The sequence below is a fragment of the Carettochelys insculpta genome, chromosome 16 (genome assembly GCF_033958435.1).
Source record: "Carettochelys insculpta isolate YL-2023 chromosome 16, ASM3395843v1, whole genome shotgun sequence".
NCBI lineage: Eukaryota > Metazoa > Chordata > Testudines > Carettochelyidae > Carettochelys > Carettochelys insculpta.
This window is the reverse complement of record NC_134152.1, coordinates 30,950,201-30,971,480: the sequence shown is the minus strand read 5'-3', so window position 1 is coordinate 30,971,480 and position 21,280 is coordinate 30,950,201. Positions and strand designations below refer to the sequence as shown.

Genomic DNA, 21,280 nt, shown 5'->3' with positions numbered 1-21,280 from the left:
CTGAGGGGAGAGCGGGGGTGCAGAGGGGTGGCCGGGAGGGGCCTAGTGGCACACCCCATTTAGCAGTTACAGTTTTGCTGGGGGGCTTGGAGGGTGGTGCAGCTCCCCACTGCTTCGCGTGGTCACCTAACCCGGCTCAGGCCGGCACTGGGAGGCCAGACCGCCCCTCCATCTCTTGGCCCCTATTGCCAGCGCTCCTGCCCTTCCCCTCCCCTCCCCTCCTGTGCCCTCCCCAGCTCTGCCTTCCCCCTGGCCCTGAGCTCTCCTCCCCTCCCCGCAGCGGCCAGGCAGCAGCTCCACTCCGCCCCCTCCCCTCTGGGGGAGAGCGGGAGGACCAACTGGAGCTATCTCTATGGTGCCAAAGCGGAGACGGGCCCCTCCTGGGCGCCCTTTCCCGCTCCCTCTCCTCTCTATGGTCGGCGGCGGTGCGGTCACGTGGCACGGCGCGGCCAGGGCGCAGCGCGGTGCGGGCCGGAAGGAGCCTGCCTGGCCGCGGCGGCTAAATGAAGCGGGGCCCGAAGGAGGCGGCGGCGAGGCAGGGCTCGCGCGACGCGGCCCGGGGCTGGTGAGTCCCTCACGCCGCCGGGACGAGCCAGGCCCCGGGTTCTTGGGCAGCCCCCCCCCCGACTCCCTCCCGGCCGTGGGGTAGGCTCCAGGGCTGGGCCCGAAGCTGGGCAGGGAGCGAGGCGGGGGCCCCGGACTCCTGGGTCCCGTGCCCGGCGCTGCCCCTGGCTCGCGCTGTGACCTTGGCAAGTCCCCTCCGGGCAGGCGGCGCAGCCCTTGGCGGGACCCGTGTCACGGCCGGGCGGAGGGACTGTGAGGTGCCGCCTTCTGGCCCGGAGCTGGCCGGGTTCCGGGCGGGCAGGGCTCGTGGCGGGAGGAGGGGTCAGGCTCGTGCCTTTCTCTCTGTATAATGGGTCTGTAACAGAGGACCTGCCTTTTTGCTTCAGAGCCCCACACTTCAAGCGTGGGGGTCGCTGTTCTAGCTGCAATAACTGGAGCCAGTTTTACTTCAGCACCGCTTGTAGCAGCTGTGGGGTGTGTGGGCCTGGGCTGCCCTTAGCCCTGCTGGCGAACAGAACCCCACTCAGAGCCCCTGTGTTGTTTTGTCCCGCCTCGCTTTGCCTAGGCCCTGCTGTGTGTTTACTTTCCGAATAGCCAGGACACCACTAAGCCAGAGTCAGGTCTGGCGCAGCTCACAGAGTATGTGAAGTTCTCCCCTTCTTGCCTAGTTTCCTGTTCTGGCAGGAAGGCTTCAGGCGGAGTAGGACGCTGGGGCGTGAAAGGAGCTCCTGTTTTGAAAATCTGGCAGCTCGCTAAGGAGCCCATTTAAAAGGAGCATTGGCTCAAATGAGTTGTGGGTGTAAAGAGCCAGTTATGAGACGTGGATAGCTCTGCCATGTCAGGGGTTTGATACCTGAACTCCTTCCTCACCTCGCTTTCAGAGACGTGGGCCGAAACCTAAGCCTAGCACGTTTGGGCAAGAGGCCTGTAACCTCAGTCCTGTCATTTGGGGCAAAAGTCCTCAGTTTTCAGCTTTGGTCCAGGCCCCAGTAATTCTAAGCCATCCTTCACAATCCCATTAAACCAGGTTTACCATCCACTTTGGGTCCACAACCTGCCATCTGAGAACCTGTGGCCTATGCTAAGTGTTCTGCAGTTGCTACTATTGGAGCTACATCTCTTGTGGACAAATGATTGTTGGCATGGTCCAGGTTTCAAACAAAACAGAGTCATGTTCCCAAGGTAACTTGAAGCTTTGTATTTTAAAGTGAGGCCTTTTTTCAGTTAAAGCAATGAAAATTATAACTAGAGTTATAACTTCATTCCAGCATGAATGAGGGAGGAAAAAAGTTGAAAATATGCCATATTTTCAATCTGGTATATTATAACAATGTCATTTTCGGAGTGCAAGCTATTTCAGGTCCATACCCTTTGTGTTGGTACTTCATTGAAGACACTGCAGGTGTTCCTGGAAAGTAGTGGTAATAATATAGATATGGCAGCTTTACTACTGTGAGCCATCTTTCTTAAGAGTTCTGCAGCAGATTTTGAAAAACACTAATGAGAATTGGGTACTTAGCTGTCATTTGTGCCTTTTGAAAATCTCTGCCTTAATGACTGTTTCTCAATCACTTGTATCTAGTAAGTGTCTAAAAGTTGGCATGTGCTGAGATTGTATCTAGGTTAGCTTTATCCTTATTTTTTTCAAAAAAGCCTTAAAATAGGTCTAGTTAAAATATACATACAGTAAAAAAAAAAAAAAAAAAAAAAAAGTAAACAGTCTACTTTTCTTTTAGCTCTGTTTTGTCAAAACCTTGGGTGAAATTTAACCTTTTTAAACACAATATTGTGGCTTACTCCTCAATCTGATAGCTTTTGATGTTCTTTATGTAAAATAAAAAGTATGGCTTCAGCCACACTCACGTTCTTTACTGGAGGTAAGTGTGGAATACTACAGGGCTACAATGTAATTTATTGGTGTCTTTTACCATGGTTTGTTCAAGTAGCTCATGGTCATATTTCAGCTCTGATCCAAATAGCTGTGATAGTTTAATATTTGAAAGAGACTGAATTTTTTTCATGCTAAAATGAAGCAATTTGCATCAATTTTCATGTCTCTCTTCACGCTTCCCCTCTCGGTTCTGTAAGTGTTCTCTGTTCCTGTGGTTCCTACCCTTCCTCAGTCCTGCAGTGAGCAGAAGCGTGACAGTCCCAGTTCTCTGGAAGGAGATGGGCTTCAAGGGCTAGAAATATCTACAAGATATACCTTATGGCCTTGCCTACAAGGCGCTCTTGTGCCTGTCTTTGCTGGTGGAGGAACTGGTGTCTAAATGTACTCTTCCTTTTGTCCCTTGGAATCTTCAGTAGCTGTGTGGGACCAGAATTAATAGAAGCTTCTGCCCTGAGTCAGATTTCTAGCTGTTGCTCCTAAATAGTTGTATGCAGCCATGTGGAGAAGGCAGTGTTACTAGCTGCAGGACAGGATTTTTATTTTGGGAGTAGCAAAGTTTCAGGGCCAACTTGATAGCAGTGCGGTGGTAACATCTTTAATCCATCTTTTGTACTATTGCTATGCAAAATCCAAGTTACTTCAGTGGGCCTTTCCACATTCTAAAATCAACATCTTAATGGATTTTATTTGCTGTGGGTCTGCATGAGGTCATTGAGGTCATGGATCCTGTGACCTCAGATCCAGAGCTCCATGGCTTCTCTGGCAGTGGCTTCACCTCTGCACATGCCAGAGTTCAGGCTGTCTGCTCCCCACATGACAGGGCTCTGGCTTCTGTGATATGTTGTTGTTTGACCTGCATCCTGTCCGTGACTTCTACTAAAAACACCCCTGACAAAATCTTAGCCATACTACTGAGACTAGGCATTGAGGAGTAGTACTGCCTGTCAGTATCTAAACAGGAAATCATTATGGATATGTGGCAAAAGATTTTGACCATTTTCAGTGAAAGAACTGTAATGGCATGGTCCTGTCCATAGTGTGTTGTAGATGGTTAAGCATGAAGCTTACTGATTAGTCAGCCCTTGCCAGTTAACTCTGCTGCAACTGGCTGAGGCATTCCAGGTGGTGGAATCTGAAGGGGCAGCAGAACTTAGGTTAAAATGGGCAAACCCATTAAGCTCTGTAACAGCAATGAAGGGTCCTGTGGTACCTTATAGACTAACAGAAAAGTTTTGAGCGTGAGTTTTCGTGAGCACAGACTGGCCCTGCAGATTTCCAAGACCAGCATCTGATGAAGTGAGTCTGTGCTCACGAAAGCTCATGCTCAAAACTTTTCTGTCAGTCTGTAAGGTGCCAGAGGAGCCTTCGTTGCTGTTACAGATCCAGACTAACACAGCTACCCCTCTGATACAACTAAGCTCTGTAATTCAACGTGTTAGCTGCTTTTAACATCCGTACTGTGTAGTGATGCTGTCTTGGAATGTTCCTGCAAAGCATTATGTAAAGTCCCTTTGTGTGTGTGTGTGAGAATGGTATATGATTTTTGGTCAGGGGTGATCACTGTTATACAGCTAAATACAATGAGTGCAAATAGGTGTTTTTAAAGGTGTGTGTGGTGAGGGAAGGACACTGGACAACAGGACACTATAGCAGATTGGGGTATGATTTATAACTAGTGTTCCTTTGTTTTAGGTACTGTAGAAACACAGAGCAAAGAGCCTGTGGCTTGCTTTCCATCTTAGACCTACATTTCAGACATTCTTTTGGTGTTGTGAATTCCATGGCAGGCTGACACTGCATCTTGTTTGGAAAAGGGGTGGGTCTGCTAATAAAGTATCTGACAGGCCTGGCTGATAGTTACATGTTTAGTGCTATCTTGCAGCTGGACACATGCTGTACACTTGAATCTCTAGGTGGCAAAAGTAGGTGATTCATATTGAGGTTAAAATAACTGTGATATTAAAGGATGAGTTGGAGAAACAACTGGAAGGAGACAGGAAGTGTTGCAAAGTGACCAGTAACTGATTAATAAGAATAAACAGCCCAGAAACTAGAGCAGTTGGGAAGTGAGGACTTGTGGGTGTTTTCAGAGTCTGTTGATAGAAACTCCTGTTTGTTGTTTTTCCTAAATGTACATTTTTGAACTATTCTGACATTTCGAGTAGCTTTCAGTGTAACAGTGCACGCCACTTCCTGTGCAAGAGTGGGTGTCAGTGCTTGCAATAGGCTGTATTCTTCCTGGGGACCTTAGAACTGTATGACTATTTCTCCAGTCAGAAGCATATTGCAGGTGGACTTGATCTGGAAACCTTTAAAGCTTCGGCTTAAAAGATAAATCAGAAAAGTGGACTTTTTCTTTCAGGCAAGAACTGTAGACTGGCATTCACTGAACTAATGGCCTTTTTATTGTAGGGGTGAGTTATGCATTCCAAAGTTGCTATACATAAATTCATTTACTGTAAATGAGAGTTACACTGGCTGTGATAGATTCCTTGCTATTTACAGCAAGTGCATGGGCAGCAGAAGCCATGGAATATACAGTTTATTTGGGAAGCTATTTATCTATAAGCCAATGTGATCAAGCTTTAGCTACGTATTGAAATGATAGGTCTATAGTCTTCAATACAGACATTATCTCATCGGGTCAACTATCTCCTGGTCACAAAAGTCTAACGCTGATTTGAAATACTAACTCATCAGAGAACTATGGTAAAATGCTGGCTGAAACTGATGAGCAAAAAAAAATACAGTAAATATGTTCAGGTCATTCCTAACTTGCTATGTTTCCTGGAATATTATGGCATAGAGAATATGGAAGACTTTACCCTGATCTGAGTCACAGATGTGGATCTGAGATTACCTTGGGGGTTCTTGCCTTGGTCTTACAATTCTGGCTTCCATGCTGATTTAATTTGTAATGTCTTAAGTGTAGAATTTTCAGACAGATCACTGGCCCCTGTCCAATACTTAGGAAGGCATACTTGTAATAAACTCTGATAGTGATCATTCCGAGTTTCTAATCCAGCCGAAGATTCATAGCTTTTGCTGTGTTGAAAGGTCACAATTTTTAAAGGACAGTTAATGTTCCATTCTCTAGGCTGTTTTTTTTTGCTGCTGTTACACTAACAAATCTTGTGTAGGCATTCAAGTAGCATTACGTGTGCCCATTTAAGTGGAGAAAGTATTGAATTTAGGAATTAAATAGGAAATTGCATAGAGGCATGATGCACTGTATTTATTTCTGTCTCTTGCCAAAGTAGTTAGTTTAAGACATCTGGCATACTGGGTCAGTCTTCTGCCAAGAGAGATGCTTGAAGGTGATTGAGAGAATGAGGTGGTTAATGGAGGGGAGGGGGGTAGAAGAGTTTATAATGCAGCAGGTCAGCTGTGCTATTTTCTTTAAGGGATCTCTAATTGAACTGCTCAGTCATGGTAATGTAAATTGAGCATTGGTTCCTACTTCTGTCTTCATCAAAATCTGACATTTCACTGTCTGTGATGCTTGTCGGTCACATTAAGGTTTGTCTTTTTTTTTTCATTTCAGGTTCTGAATTAAGTTGAACCAAAGGCATAGCCCGCAGCTTGGGCTCTGAAGATCATTGTGATGTATAATGTTTTCTGTTGATTTTCAGCGACAGGCACTCTTATTTGTGCTGACTTCTCATTTCTTTAGGTTGGCTGAGCAGTTGTAATCCAGACCAAGTTTTTGGTGAATTAACATTTGGCTTGATAAAGTTGGCAGAGGTATGACTTGATATTTCTGTGCAATGTAATTGAGAAATGCCTGCTAGAGATCACATTTGTTTTAAAGACTAAATGGCTTAAGAAGCTTTACAGCAAAGTGGGTGTCAGTAAACAGTACGTGTCTCTAGCACCTGCTATTTGAGGACCTGAAAGTCCTTTATGAACACTAAGAAATTGTTCGTTCTGGGGAGTGGCTGGCATTGTTCCCATTCCTCCGAGGTAGGTGAGACTCAGACTTCCTGAAGGCTTTGAAAAAGCCATTGCAGAGCTGGAAATGGAACTTAGACACTTGATAATCTTCCGAAGAAGAGCTGATTCACTTTTTGTGCTTGTGAGAGAAGATAATAGCTCTGCAGTGGTTCCTGCAGGTGGCCCATTTTTGCTCACTAGGGTATATAAAGACTAACACTGACCCAGGGTTTGAAAATGTGTTTACCTAGGTTCTAGTACAAAACTTTCCCTGATGGAGAAGTGAGTTAAGCTACGTGAGGGAAATGGACGAACTCTAACGTTCACAACTACATGCAGCACAATAGCGAAGCTAACCAGAGAATTGTCATCCTCAGTCTGCTAATGCAGAGAAACCTTGCAAATTTTTTGGGGAGATGGAGAAAGAGGGCAGCTGCAGCAGTATCCCTGAAAGAAAAAAAAAATCTTTCCTTTTTTCCCTTCCTCGGAGAACCTGCAGCTGCATTGGATTTTCTGTTCTGCTGATGCTTTTCAGCAGCAGATAAGGGGAACTGGCTTTAGCTCTGCTACAGAACATGTTTAAAATCCCATCTACAGCCTACAGTGGAATTGTAGTGGGTCAGGCTAACTGGGTGATGATGTAATAACCGGTATCCTTTTCGATAGTTGTTTAAGTAAGCTTGTAGCTTATAGAATACAGTCTTAATTTTAGTATCACACAACAGAGCACTCAACACATTTTGTTTTTATCTGAGGCTCTGCTCTCTGATCCATACAGTGTTAATTTGCAGTTAATAGCCTGTTTGATGCAGTACAGTTATAAATCTCCTTGCAGGATTTTTGCACTTTACTAGATGAAGACATACTGCATGTGGCAAATGAGATGGAAGAGACATTGAGAAGTGGGGTTCAAAAACAAAGGCAAAAGAGAATTTTTCCAACTTCTGCCCTGCCATGAGTGGCCAGTGGAGAGTTTAGTTTTATTAGATTGTCTGATAAATTTGTGTGTCTACATATCTGAAAGCACATGCATTCATATATGAAGAAATGAGATGTCAAGTCTTTACTGAGAACTGAAATAAAGGTAACTGGCTAGTGGCCAGTCTCATAAACATTCTGTATTGTACTTCGTTTCTTCAGGCCTCCCAGCTTTATGTGGTTTACAAATAATTAAAAAGTCCATAAAGACAAAACGCCCTGACCAGCTAAAATGCTTTGAAGGAAGGCACTGCACATCTGTGTTTCAGTTCTAGAAATGACATTTAGACCCCCATGTGGAATCCAGTAGTTTCATCCAGTCAAAAATAAATGCTCTGCAAATTTGAGTTACTACAGATGAATCTAAAACGGTTTGGCTCCCGCCTGTGCAAACTTGGCTTGGACAAATTATTTCTCTTTTGCCTTTGTTTTTGAGCCCCACCTCTCAGCCTCTCTCAAATCTCATATGTCAAATGCTAGATGAAAACATACTGCAAAGTGCAAAAATCCTGCAAGGAGATTTAGAACTCTAGTTCATCAAATAGGCTATTTAATTGTGTACACCAGGGGCTACTGGAGTCCTTCCTGCCAGCTGTTCGCTCTGCTTATGAGACCATAAAAGCACAGCTTCTCCTGTTCTCTACCCTCAACTCATTTCTGTTCAGAAGGACCAATGCACAATAAAACAAAACGGTTACCAAAAAGAGGTCTGACAGTCTATTCTTGTTAATATCTAATAGTTGGGCACCCTTAGCACTTGAACACTGATAAATTCAGATCGCCTCTGACCAGCGTTTTAGGGACAGCACAGTGTTTGCATGCACTTCTCCAAATACCAGTACAAGAGTTAAATCCCTGATTATCAGTAGGTATTTAACTCTGCAAGGAAGACAAGCCTTTAACTTGAGCTCTTAGTCAAGTGTTGCCTGTAATCAGATTGCCATGTGCACACATACAGACATCTCCCTCAGTAGTTAGTATTTTACACTTGAGCTACCTGGCCCATCTTGGGGAAAGAGCCATTGTGCTGTAAGCACTTGGGCTGGTAACCAGTCCATTTTATAGTTTTAATGCAGACTAAAACCTTTCAAGTACTGATAGTCCTCCAGCATCTTCCCACAATTCCACTTCGTGCTCAGAAGGGAAGACGAGTTCTCCCACAATTCATTGGAAAAGAACTTGAGCATCTCACTTGCTGCAGTGTGAAAAGTATAGGATGTGCCTGCAGAAATCTTAGCACCTTGCGTTCGTGATCAGCACCAGTGTGGATGCAGTCAAGTGAAAGTGCTTGGGTATAACTTCGTAATATGGTCACCTGCCTCAAGACTAGACTGTTTTTCTTCTCTGCAATGAAGAGAGACCCTTAAATGAAGTGGGGTAAGCGGCAGCACTAATTTCCACAAGTGAATACAGGAATGCCTTGTACATCTAGATCCCAGTGACCCCAGTCATGCACAAACACATGCTGATGTGTGCTGTGTTAGAAGGGGGGATGATACATATACAATGATCCAGCAAAGACAGTAAAAGTAGCAGAAAGTTAAGTGCCTGCATACAGTCTATACATTTTAAATCTTTCAGTTAGAGCTTCCTCCTTCCCCCAGGACGCCTTTCTGTAATTGGGCCTTGCATCATTTTGTTCAAAGATCTTGAAGACCTGGCCTCCACACCAACACATGGCTACTGTTGACTTCTCCACTTCACACACTCAGGACAAAACTTCTAGCTGACTCCAGCTGTTGTACTTCAGTCTCAGTAAATCTTCTCCCTGTCATCTGAGGTCTTCCTCTTTTGCATTTTCCTTGCAGGTTCAATCTGAGAGCTTGACAGTCTATGCTGGATGATGGTGTTCTGAGAGTGTGACCTATCCATCCCCACTTCCTTTTCTTAATCGTCAAGTGGTTCTTGTCAGACTCTGTTCCAGAGTTTCTCGTTTGTGACAGTCTTGACATTTGATGCAAAGGATGTAACGCACGCGTTTGTTTATGAACATCTTTAGTTTGTGATTTGAAGACTTTTTTTAATATGCCAGGTTTTGCATCCATGGAAGAGTGCACAGTTCACATTTGTATAGAAGATACGCAGTTTCATCTACTGGCTAGAATTGGCTTTGTAGGTGTGTTTGGGTGTCTGCACTAGTGAAAAGGTTGGGAACCCCTGCTATAGGGTTATGCAGAAGTGTCAGTTACCAATAGTAGTATGCAGCTGTTTGTTTTTTCCCCCAGGGACACTGTCCTCTTACCTTGTAAACTAATCTTTCTACTCTAACAACATTTTTAATGTTATTAAATCATTTAATAACCAGTTTACTTACCTGTGCTCCTTTTCTGCAGGCTATAAAAAATGCAAGACCTAAACAGTTAAGACCTGTTAATACCAGAATATTTGCATCTCAGATACTTAAGGGGAACATGTGTTTGTTCTCAAAATTGCTTTCACCAGATCCTCTCTGTAACAATTGCTGTACAAGTTGACCCCCGATCTCTCCTTTCTCCCCCAGGATAAGCAGGCAAGCTGTTGCAATAAAAGGATTTACGTTGCCTCCCGAAATCATGCCTTCTACCCAGAGTGTTCCAATCCGTAGGTTAAACTGGGTCACTGTGCTGCGCCAGCTGCCCTATGGATGGGCGGGGTGAGGATTTTTGGGACGGAGTGTGATGGTGGGTGGCGGCAGCAGCAGGGGGTTGCCTCCCCTTGGCCTTCTTGCACTCACCACCCAGGTGGTGGGAGCAGCAGCTTGCTCTGCCACACCCTCCTGTCCCCCTGAGCCCTGCTCCTCCATGGCAGTGGGAAGCAGCCCTTGCTGCCTGCGGAGAAGCAGTACTCAGTGGGCTGGGAGGGTGTGGCACAACTCTGCTGCTTCTGCCTGCTACCGCTGTACTGTGTTCCAGGTAACACCCTCCCTGACCAACGGGGCCAGGGATAGGTGGGAAGGGGAGAGTAGTGGGATAGATTGATGGTTGTGCCTGTTAATGAAGAGTGGGATAGACTGATGAACTCCAAAATATTGAAAGTGAAACTGTTTGTGGTAATTCCCAACTTAAATTTAACAAAAAAAAAAAAGGAGGGGGGGGGAAACATCTCTCTCTCTGTCCCTGTCTGAATCAGATCTCCTGCAGTGCTGCTCAGTGTTCTCTGTCCTGGGTACTTCAGTCCACTGGGTTCATTCTCTTCAGCTGCTTCACACTTGGAGTATCACCAGAAGTTGTTAAGCTCGTGTATTACAAGTAGTTTCCCTGTCTCTCTTATCTCCAATTCTGTCTAATGGTGTCAACTTTATGTGGCTCTGAGATTCTGGCCTGCACCTGTTGACTCCATACTGATCTCTCCTTTGTGGTTTTCATGGGCTGCTTCTCTTAGTCCTGATACTTGACAACAGTTTGCCAGCTGCCTGTATCACCTTGAGTGCTTGCTCAAATAGCCATTCTTGCTCCCGGCTCTGCAGCATGGTGGAGTTAGAGTCCAGGACAGCTGGCTGGACTTTTGGCTCACTCTTTTTGCTTATAAGCTTAGGCTAGAAGCTGGAGAAACAGCCTTAAGGGCTCTTGATGATGTGGGATCCCATTTGTTATATAGCAGTATAAAAATTATGCTTCTGGCTGGATTTTTGTACCTGTTCTTGTTACGAATAACCGTGAAGATTTCTGAAAATAAGACGAGGAAATAATTTCTACTTTGAGTAATTTAATACTCTGGTAGTCTCATTGTGTCCCTTTAGTAGCCAGCCAGTGGGTTTCTCTTGCTCTTTATGTGGGGCTCTTGCACAATGGGTGACAAAGAAATGCTTTATCTTTAAAACAATGTCAAATAATAAATTGGCAGATGAACTGGCAGGCAGGTTAGCACCTGAAGCCTGCTCTGTTTCAAAGAGTTTAAAAGCAGCTTCAAGTTAATTGTTTGTCTAAATCTGGAAGATGCTGTTTGCCTGTCTTACTTTTCTTAGAACTGGCTAAATTTGAAGGTTGTTAACTAATTTCCAAGAGTGAAAAGTAGAAAAACTTGCTGTTGTAACAGTGTGTTTGAAACAGCAGATCACATGGTTTAAATTGGCATTCTTTTGGTCCCCACCCCAAGGGTAAAATAGCTATGTGTAAAATAAGTGAAAGATGAGTTGTGAGCTGTTTGCACCAGTGTGTGTGTGTTTTTTTTTTTTTTGGCATGTGTTCTTTGGTATGTTGGTCTTATAGTTGTATCTCTTGCCCCTCTTGTAAATTGCCAGCATGACATTCAGTTATCCCAGCCTCTTTCCTGTGGTCCAAAGAACTTGGATGATTAGGATTCTACTGTTCTACTTCAGGAAAGGAAGTTGCAAGTTAAAATTCTTTTTTGGAGTAGAGGGAAGGGATTTTCAATCCATTTAACACGGAGGGCCACATATATGCAGCTCTGTGTCTCCTGTGAGTGTGACCCACAAAATATGCACACGCTGCCTGTATGGCCCTGAGGCAAGTCACTTGGATGTCATGTGCATTATTTAGCCTCCTTGTTTTAACAGTTTGAACTCAGCCAAAAATTCGACTTGTTTTACAACTGAAAAAAATAAGAGGTTAATCTATACTCTAACAGCACAACACAGCAGGAATGTTAGTCTTTAAAGTTCTACATTTCAACTGAAAACCAGTTAGCTGCCTGAAGGCGGAAGGTGGGAACTAATGCATTTCTGTTGATAAAGAGCTACCATTGTAACCTTAAGCTTAGATGGTTGAGCTTGATGTCTCTTTAGAACATGGTTGTTAGGATTTCGACATTCCCTAGCTTCCCCCACAGCCTTGCCTTAGAGCCAGAAAATGAAAAGGATGGGGGTGGGGGGAAAATAAGCAGTCCATGGGCCATATGCAGTTTGCCAGGGTTCGTCCAGCGGCCTGCTGGGGGCTTTTTCTTTACGTGTGTCTGCAGGTGCAGCCACTCACAGCTCCCATTGTCCACAGTTTGCTGTTCCCAGACAGTGAGAGATGTGGGAAGCATTGAGGGTGGAGCTTCAGTTCTCTCTGACCAGGAGCAATGAACCACAGCCAGTGGGAGGTTGGACAGCTGTACCTGTGGCTATGTGGGTAAGCAATGTCCAACAGCCTGCCAAGCACTAACCCTGGCAAACTGCATCTGGCCTGTGGGCCGCTTATTGCCTATCGCTAGGCTAGAAACCATCAGCTCTCCAAGCAGCATTGAGCTCAGTAAAACACCTTTACGTTACACTTTTTTGAAGGGGAATGAAACACGGGCGGGCATTGAGCAGAAATTCTCTCTCAATGCTTGTGCCATCTGAACATATCCGTTCCCACACAAGCAGGGGGAGTCAGAGAACTACTTGAGGAGGGCACTTAAAGTTCTGTTTCTTGGGTTCTTTGGGTTGTGATCCCACTTCGGTAACGTAATGTCCCCTTCAGTGACCACTTTGCAAATTCACTGTGTTTGTATAAGGGCTTTGGAGCAGACCGTGCCTGGAAGGTGTACACATATGAGTGTAGAAGTAAGTAGAGGGACACTACCAACTTGAAGTCTCATAGGCTTAAAAGTTAAGAGTTTTATGTACTATACTTGTGTGAGCGCCCTACCTGTCTTTGTGGCTTTACAATAATGCTGTTCTGTTAATGGTAACAGAGAGTAAGCCGTGCTAGTCTATATGCTGTTCTGGTCTGGCTATGGTCTGAAGAAGTGGGTCTGTCCCACGAAAGCTCACCTAATAAACTATTTTGCTAGTCTTTAAAGTGCTACTTGACTGCTTTTTGTTTTGTTCTGTTAATGGTTTTTCTTTCCCTTAATTGCAATGTGAAAGAGCCTACACACAGAATAGTGGATACTGATTATACAGTGAAAGTGGCTAGATGCATTGCTGTCAAATAGGCAGAGTAAACAAACAGAAATAGAGGAAAATAACACCTTAATTTTATTTTGGTTATGTAAGATTGGGTAGGAGACCTTCCATGTGATCCCGTTTTTGTTAACATTTATGGTGTTCCTTTAATATATTGGAAGCTGATCACAGGGGCTACAAAATTTTGGTACGATTTGCACATCATCCTTCTGAAGGTTGTTAACCTAATGGGAGTGAGCTATAAAACCCAGTTCAATCTTCTTCTGTGTTGGTGGGAGTACAGGGGACAGAACAGCTTGTCAGCCATATTTCTATATATTTCTTAATCCATTTCTTTGGACAGACTTAGTCCTTCTGTTTAGTATCCTTTTAAATGGAGTATATTTTAATTACAGTGGTAGCAGTGGCTAGCGTGATTATAAGTTACTTGTACTTCCCTTGAAACTGAAGGCCTGCACATGAGGGTGTGGTAGCTCTTTCATTTTCTTACTATTCATGCAGTGAAAGACCAAAACAACCCTGCTCTTTTACTTTGCATGGTCTTTGTTGCCACCCTGGCACTGTAAACTCTTATGAATTTCTTATTCATACCACTTGGTGGAACTGCCAGTGCTTGTAGGTTCTTGAAATTAACCCTTTTTAATTTAATGTCTTGCTCTGGATGAAAGTCTGGCTTTACCTTTTTTAAAAAAGTTTCATCTTATGGCTTTTTGATCACTACTCTTCATGGAAAGAAAAGAGGTAAGATGGAGAGTTGGTATTACCCTAGTCTGACCTTTATTGAAGAAGTTGTTTCCCTTCATTGCTGTAAGAAAAAAGCTACGCACAGAGTAGTGAGCCAGTGCTGAGGACACGATGAACCCTAACCCTTGTGGTAATAAAATTCAGAATGCCATTTGTTACAGTTTTTTTTTCCCCAAGGCTCTTTCATTTTCAGGATGTGTGTGCACGTCCTTCTACTGTGCATGGAGGGACAGGTTTATCTCCTTTTAAATTTGCTTGAGATATGATCAGTCTGCATGACTTTGCTTCTCAGGATGTTAACTTGTCTGTGCCAACCATTTCTTATGAAGTAATTGGAAGAGTTTTCCCTCTGGGTAAAACTGACCTGGTTATGGAGAGTAAAATCCTGGGTGCTTTGTGTTTTTTGCCTTGAACAGTAAGTTCCTGGTTGTGGAAAGCAAGGATTTAGTTCCCAGCATGATGGGTCATGTTGAAGAGGTGGGAACAGGCCTAGCTAAGTTGTTACGGACCAATTTGTCTGGGGTTTGGGGAGAGAAATTCTCTGAAAGCGCTTCTGCCCTAACATAAATTGCCACTACTGTTGCATCCTCTGGCATACCTGTAAAATACCACATGTGGACATACAGGTTCTTGCAATTGCTTACTTTTCTGTGCAAAAAGTGATTACTGTGACATGGAGTATTCTGCACAGGGTCACTGGAGGCTCTTCTGCAGTCATAGTTGTTACAGTTTGAGCACTGACTGTCACCTGACTTGTCTGTCAGCTCCATTTAAAAGTAGCTAAGACTGGGTAATTTGCAACAGTTCACAGACTCGGAGTTGCTAGCAGGAGTGCTGTGCAGGCTTCATACAGGGTGTACCCCTATAGAATGCGTGGTGCTACTTTGTGGCTACTTGCTTTAGTTCAATTGCACCAGTTCAAGCTGAAATGAAGCAGCTTGTAGTGTAGATGAGGGGTAGGCAAACTTTTTACATCAGGCCCCAGGTTTCATCCCTGCGATTAGCTCCCTCGCACCTGTCTAATGGAATCGAAACTGATGGAAATTTTAGTTATGTTCATATGGGTGGCGGGGAACCCTTTTGGCACATGCATGAAAATAAATATGTAGATGTAAAATCTTTATTAATTGATGTGTAAATTTGCATACACATTAAAAACGTAACGCATTTTTAATGAATGAGCCTGAGACCCAGCCGCTAATCATGTTGTGCATCCCACCCCCCCACGCTTTGGAAATTTCACATTCCCCCAAGGGGGCCTGCCCCTCACTTTGCACGTGCTTGTTCAAGATGAATGGAGAATCAAAAGCAGTAAAGTTAGTGGAAAGGAGCAGCAAAAGAGATCCATCAGCTACATGAAACAACTTGCCCAGATCCAGACAGACATCATCTTTCTCTCCAAATGCAAGAAAATGGACATTGTACCCAAGGGACTGACAGTGAAAAACCCATTACAACCTATGTACTACACCAACTACAGCCAGCATTGATGCAATATGCTCTAAAAGATGATTAAAAATGAGCTCTCTGAACTTGAAATTCTCATCAATAATCAGGCATCCATGCAAGACCCCACAGAATGAAGCATTACTTGTACTAGACAAGAAATTTATAAAACACACTTCCACTTTCTGCAAAAAATAAAAGAATAAATTTTCTAAATTACTTCATACCTTAGGATACTACAACTACAATAACGACAGCTCAACAAACAATATTATTAACCTTTCCAGCTACCAACTTAGCCCAACAGAAGAGTCTGTCTTATCCCAGGGTCTTTCCTTCTGCCCTACTTACTCCACGAATTTAATACAGTTCTTTGGTGACCTTGAAGCCTACTTTCGCCGCCTCTGTCTGAAGAATTCCTTTAAACACAACTATGAACAACAGTCTGACTCTCTTGACCCCACCAACACCAAAAGAAGAAGAGCTCTATGTGGACGCCCCCTGACAGTCGTAGCGAAAGTCTGGATTTCTACGTACAATGCTTCTGCAACTGTGCTCAGACTGATGTTATACGTGAACAATGCCAAATGAGACACCATCTCAACTATGCTGAAAGCTATGCTGTCCAGAGTCTCAAAAATAACCCAGACGTTATAATCAAACCAGCTGACAAATGGGGTGCAGTTGTCATCCTGAATAAATCAGACTATGAACAGGAGGCAGCTAGACAACTCTCCAACACCACATTTTATAGACCCCTCTCCTCTGAGCCCACTTTGGAATTCCAAAAGAAATTACACCTGCTTAAGGAACTCGCTGCTGCTACTCAGGACCTTATTCACTCGGACACACCATCTGAGCCTCATCCTAGATTATTCTATTTACTTCCCAAAATCCACAAACCTGGGAACCCTGGACACCCTATCATTTCAGGTATTGGCACCCTTACCACCGGACTATCCAGTTATGTGGACTCTCTCTTCAAACCCTATGCCACCAACACTCCCAGCTATCTCCAAGGTACACTGACTTCCTGAGGAAATTACAAAACATTGGAAAAGTTCCTGACAACACCATCCTTGCCACCATGGATGTAGAGGCTGTGTACACTAATATTCCACACGAAGACGGATTACAAGCCATCAGGAATACCACCCCTGATGTCACCACGACCAATTTGGTGTCTGACCTCTAACTTTGTTCTCACCCATAATTATTTCCAATTTAGGGACAATTTATACCTGCAGATTAGTGGAACTGCTATGGGCACCTGCATGGCCCCACGATATGCTAATATATTTATGGCTGACCTGGAACAATGATTCCTCAGCTCTCGTCCCCTATTACCCCTTCTCTACTTAAGATACATTGATATCTTTATGATTTGGACCCATGGTATAGAGACTCAAAGAATTCCACAGAGACTTTAACAATCTGCACTCCGCCATCAACTGATGCATCGATTACTCCAAGCGAGAAATACATTTCCTGGATATTACAGTACAAATCAAGGATGGCCTGATCGGTACCACACTCTACTAGAAACCCACAGATCGCTATACTTACCTGCACGCTTCTAGCTTCCATCCTGCACACGTAACTAGATCCATTGTGTACAGTCGCATTTGGTCTGATCCTACTGACAGAGACCAAAAACTACAAGATCTTTTACCAAATATTCATAAACCTGAATTACCCTCTAGGAGAAATAAAAAAACAAATTGATAGGGCCAGACAATTACCCAGAGACCAGCTACTCCAAGATAGGCCCAAAGAAGCCAAGAACAGAATACCACTGGTCATTACCTACAGCCCTCAACTCCAACCACTACAACACATTATTAAAGACTTACAACCTATCCCTAATCAGGATGTCACACTCCAGAAGGCCCTAGCTGACAAGCCTGTTCTCTCCTACAGACAACCTCCCAAACTTATGAGGATTCCACAGTCTGTACTGCAGGAACACCAGTCCTGGGACTTTACCTTGCAAAAAAACCCGCTGCCAGCTTTGTCCACATATCTATTCTGGAGATACTGTCACTGGACCTAACCAGGTTATTCACAGAATCATGGGTACATTCTCATGTTCCTCAGCTAACATCATATATGCCATAATGTGCCAACAGTGCCCAGATGCTTTGTATATTGGACAGACTTCAAACTCTTAGACAAAGAGTTAATGGGCACAAAACAGACCTAAAAACACTCCCAATCCACAAACCAGTGAGCCGTTTCAGCAGATGCTAATGAGGTGCTGCCATGCATATGTCACACTTCATTAGCATAATGGCGGCCGCGCTTCTTTCGAAAGTGCTGCTTTCGAAACACACGCTGCTAGTGTAGACAGGGGCCTTTCTAAAGGACCCCCGGACTTCTTCCCATTTGGTTTTTGAAGGGGCGGGGCGTGGCGTGGCTAGAGTAGCCATAGCCTTAGTGTTGGAGCCTTTTATCGGCTTACTTTGTAATGGAATACTAGTGATGATAAAACCCATCAGTTAATGAATGCAGTGCCATTATTTCAGTCGCTACAGTTTTGTCTTGTTACCAGCAGATACTAACAAAACAAAAAGCAGCCAAGTAGCACTTTAAAGACTAGCCAGACTAACAAAACTATTTTGCTAGTCTTTAAAGTGCTACTTGGCTGCTTTTTGTTTTGATTGTGTATAGACTAGCACAGTTCCCTCTCTGTTACTATTCAGCAGATACTAATAGTGTCTTCTACCAGCAGGTGGTGGTAGAAAACACCACCAGGTTGTCTGTGTTATTGCTTGGTGGCTTACTATTGAAGACCATGAGAGTCATCCAGTTTCCTGGCTTTCATGGCTTGCTTGCCAAAGTGTTGGAGTAGAACCAAATTTTAAGCTTTCTCTTCCTTGCGTAACATTTTTAAATAACTAGGCCTTTAGTTTCTAGAATGGCCTTCTGTCAGGTGATGGAAATAAATCTGAGAAGCAAATTCCATTAGTGAGTTAGGGATTGTAGATGAGGCTGTATCAAAATTATGTGAAGCATAATGGTGAGGTCTGGCTTTAAAATGCTTAAAGATAAACCTGTGTTAGTGTGCTAGTTCTGATCAATACAGTAAGTAATAAACACTGATTCTCTCCAGTGAAGAGCAAGCTTTACCTTTTTGCTTGACTCCAGGAATTTAAAAAAAAAAGAAAACAGCACTGCACTTCAAGTGGCTTGTTCTCTTTGCTTAATACGATCATCATGTCAAAGGCTTAGCTCCTGTGGAATGTGTTTTATTTGGCTTTTCCTGAAGTATTGCTGGCTATCTAGAACCTGAAATTGAAGGGGGGAAACAAAATTCACCTGAGCACTATTGTAATAATGTCATGGAATATGATCCCACCTGAACTGAAATTAATCAGTGTTTGGTGTGAGCTCTAAGGGGAGAACAAGATGGTGCCATCTGTGTCATATGGCCCATCGAGGTTCTCTGTGTGGCCTGCCAGACACTTTGTTTATCGTTGCTCACATGCATGGTTGCTAGATACTCCTGGTTTCTGTCCATGTTGTGTTTTTTTCCATGTCGGTATCACTAAAGTGATGTGCACATAAAGCAGGGCTCTGTGAAGTGAGGTGTGTACTGATTGCACACAACATTGACTGTAAGTTGTCTGCATCCAATCAAAGCACTGCTACAGTTCACTTGACACACCCTGCAACTTCTAGATACACAAACTCAGTTAGCAAAGCCTGCCCTACTCTGGGAGAGCATCTTGGTCACAGCAGTCTTGTGATCTACTGAGATGGAGGTCACTCGTGCAGGCCACTCACTAGTCTAGGTTGCCCATCGCTGGTCTCTACATGCTCACTTCTGTTTGTTCCGTGTTTTCCAGGTCCTGAGGTTGTGATTGCCATGTTCAGATACTGAAGCTCATGTGCACAGCTGTTTAAAATGGCTGAGGGAGGTGGCAACGAAGAGGTAATTCACTTGAACAGTTTCCGTAGTCATGCTGGGAAAGGTAAGTAACTTCACGTGCGCTTGCAAAGCTTCTAGATTGAACACTAGTGCCTGCAAGTATTAAACTGTTGAAAGCTGTGTTAAGCAATAGTGAAGGTGCTAACATGCTTTGCTGTACCAAATCTCTCACATTCGTTGGGTTGCTTTTGGATAGTTTTATGAATTCTCTGGGTATGCCTCGTCCAAAAAGCTTCTGTTTCTCTACCCATTCCCCATTTTTCAGGCTGGTTACTAGGCTCCTGGAAATAGCCACTCAGATTAGAGCTGCTTCCACAAATTTTTGAGGGTCTGGCAGCACAGTCCACCTTTTAAAGGTCTCCTGTTATGGAGGCTGGCTTTGAATACATGTCTTAATTGGAGAGTAAGTTGGCGTGTGTTTCTGCACAAGTGGAATTTACAATACCAGTGTCTTTGGGTATTGGTGAATTCTAGGTGACTGTTCAAAAAGGCAGAGATAAACCTGTTTTTGTTAAAGGGCTTTCCCTTCACCCCGACTTTCTTCACCCAGACAGCAGACGACGAGAAGTCTGAAGTGCCGACAATGCAATGTGTATTGTGGTTAGTGCTTAGCAAGTGCATCCTTGGGTCTAGATACTGGCAGAGTCAGTTTCCCAGTGTTCGGTTCCCTAGCTCTGATTCCAGTCCCCTTCTCATTTCCACTGCCTCCTTTTAAGCTCACCAAAATATACCTGCCTTGGACGCCCAAGTGCTACACCTTGCAGCTTATGGTTGCGTTCCACTTTGAGGCCATGTGTCTAGGGTCTTCATCACAGTCCTCTTGTATCCCATGGGAGAGGTAAAAAGTGTAATGGTGTCCTGGCCAAGGGCAGGCTTTTCTTAAGCTTTTAGTATGGTTTTTTTTATGCATCCTTCTTTTGTCTCAACTGATTGCTTGACCTTGGCTTGGGAAAGGAGCCAGACAGCTTTTCAGTGGATGCTAACATAGTGCTCTCCCACCAAGCTTCAGTTCAGTCCCTTCTCTCTTCCCATTGTGCTGATGAACCCATCTGTCCAGGCAAAAGCAGCACACACTAGTCTAACACTGTCCTCCGTATGCATGTGATGGGCTGTATAGCAGCTTTTCTTGTGTTGGACTGCAAAATATTGAGTCAAAATCTTGAATATCAAAGCTATGCTTTGCCTCTGCATAAGTCATGTCATGTAGAGAAACCATAAATGTCCGAATGAAATGTGCGTTCGAGGTTCCAGTAACCATGCTTATTTTTATGTTCATATCCCTTTCTCACAAAGATCCTGGTAAGATAGGGAGTACTGGGTTCCCCAAAGGCAGTGATCTTGACTCAAGCTTCTGCTAGGTCATTCAGTGCTTTCAAGAGAGACTGAATTGCACTTCGATCTCTCTCCCTCCAGAACCTGCTCAAACAATCATTTTAAGTGACCAGTCTTTAAGATGTTCCCTGTGGTGGCACCTCCTATCTGCAGTACCTTCTACCCAGCGTTCCCTCTCTTTTTTTTCTTTTAAACATCGAGGGGTAGAATGACTGTTATGCACACCAACGCATGTGTGGCTGTGCATCACCAATAAAAACACATGCTGCACACAGATGATGGCTGTAGATGCTCTGCTGATCAGCTGGGTGGCACTTGAATCTGGCCAGGTGGCTGCCCAAGTGCTCAGCTTACAAGGAATACTGCTCCGATCTCGTTCTTTCCAGAAATTAGTTTGAAGAAGCTAAGCACAAAAGCTAGGTATCTTAATGCTTGCCTGTGCTGCTGTACCATTTCCTAACCTGACTCCTGCTGAAATCCTGAGGTGAGGCTTTGCACAGTACTAAAGAATAAACATGTTTTCTACATATGCTGCTATGTCAATTGTCTTTAGCCATAGCCTGTCCTTGTACAGATTTCCGTACATGAGTATGCTGACAAGGAGATGGGTCTAACAATGGCACTAGTGCCTTTTGAGATCTTTTTCCCT

The 21,280-nt window shown here is 44.0% G+C and overlaps 1 protein-coding gene across 2 annotated transcripts in view; it reads left to right on the top strand.

The window, feature by feature from the left end:
* Positions 1-439: 439 nt before the first annotated feature.
* Positions 440-21,280, top strand: part of RNF216 (ring finger protein 216) — a 113,895-nt gene continuing 93,054 nt past the window's right edge. For both annotated transcript variants that reach the window (XR_012647822.1, XM_075011282.1), the window contains exons 1-2: positions 440-565; positions 19,217-19,342. Coding sequence is in view for 1 of the 2 variants with exons in the window: in XM_075011282.1 (XP_074867383.1) it covers positions 19,276-19,342 (67 nt within the window). In the remaining variant the exon portion in view is untranslated. The remainder of the gene's footprint in view (positions 566-19,216; positions 19,343-21,280) is intronic.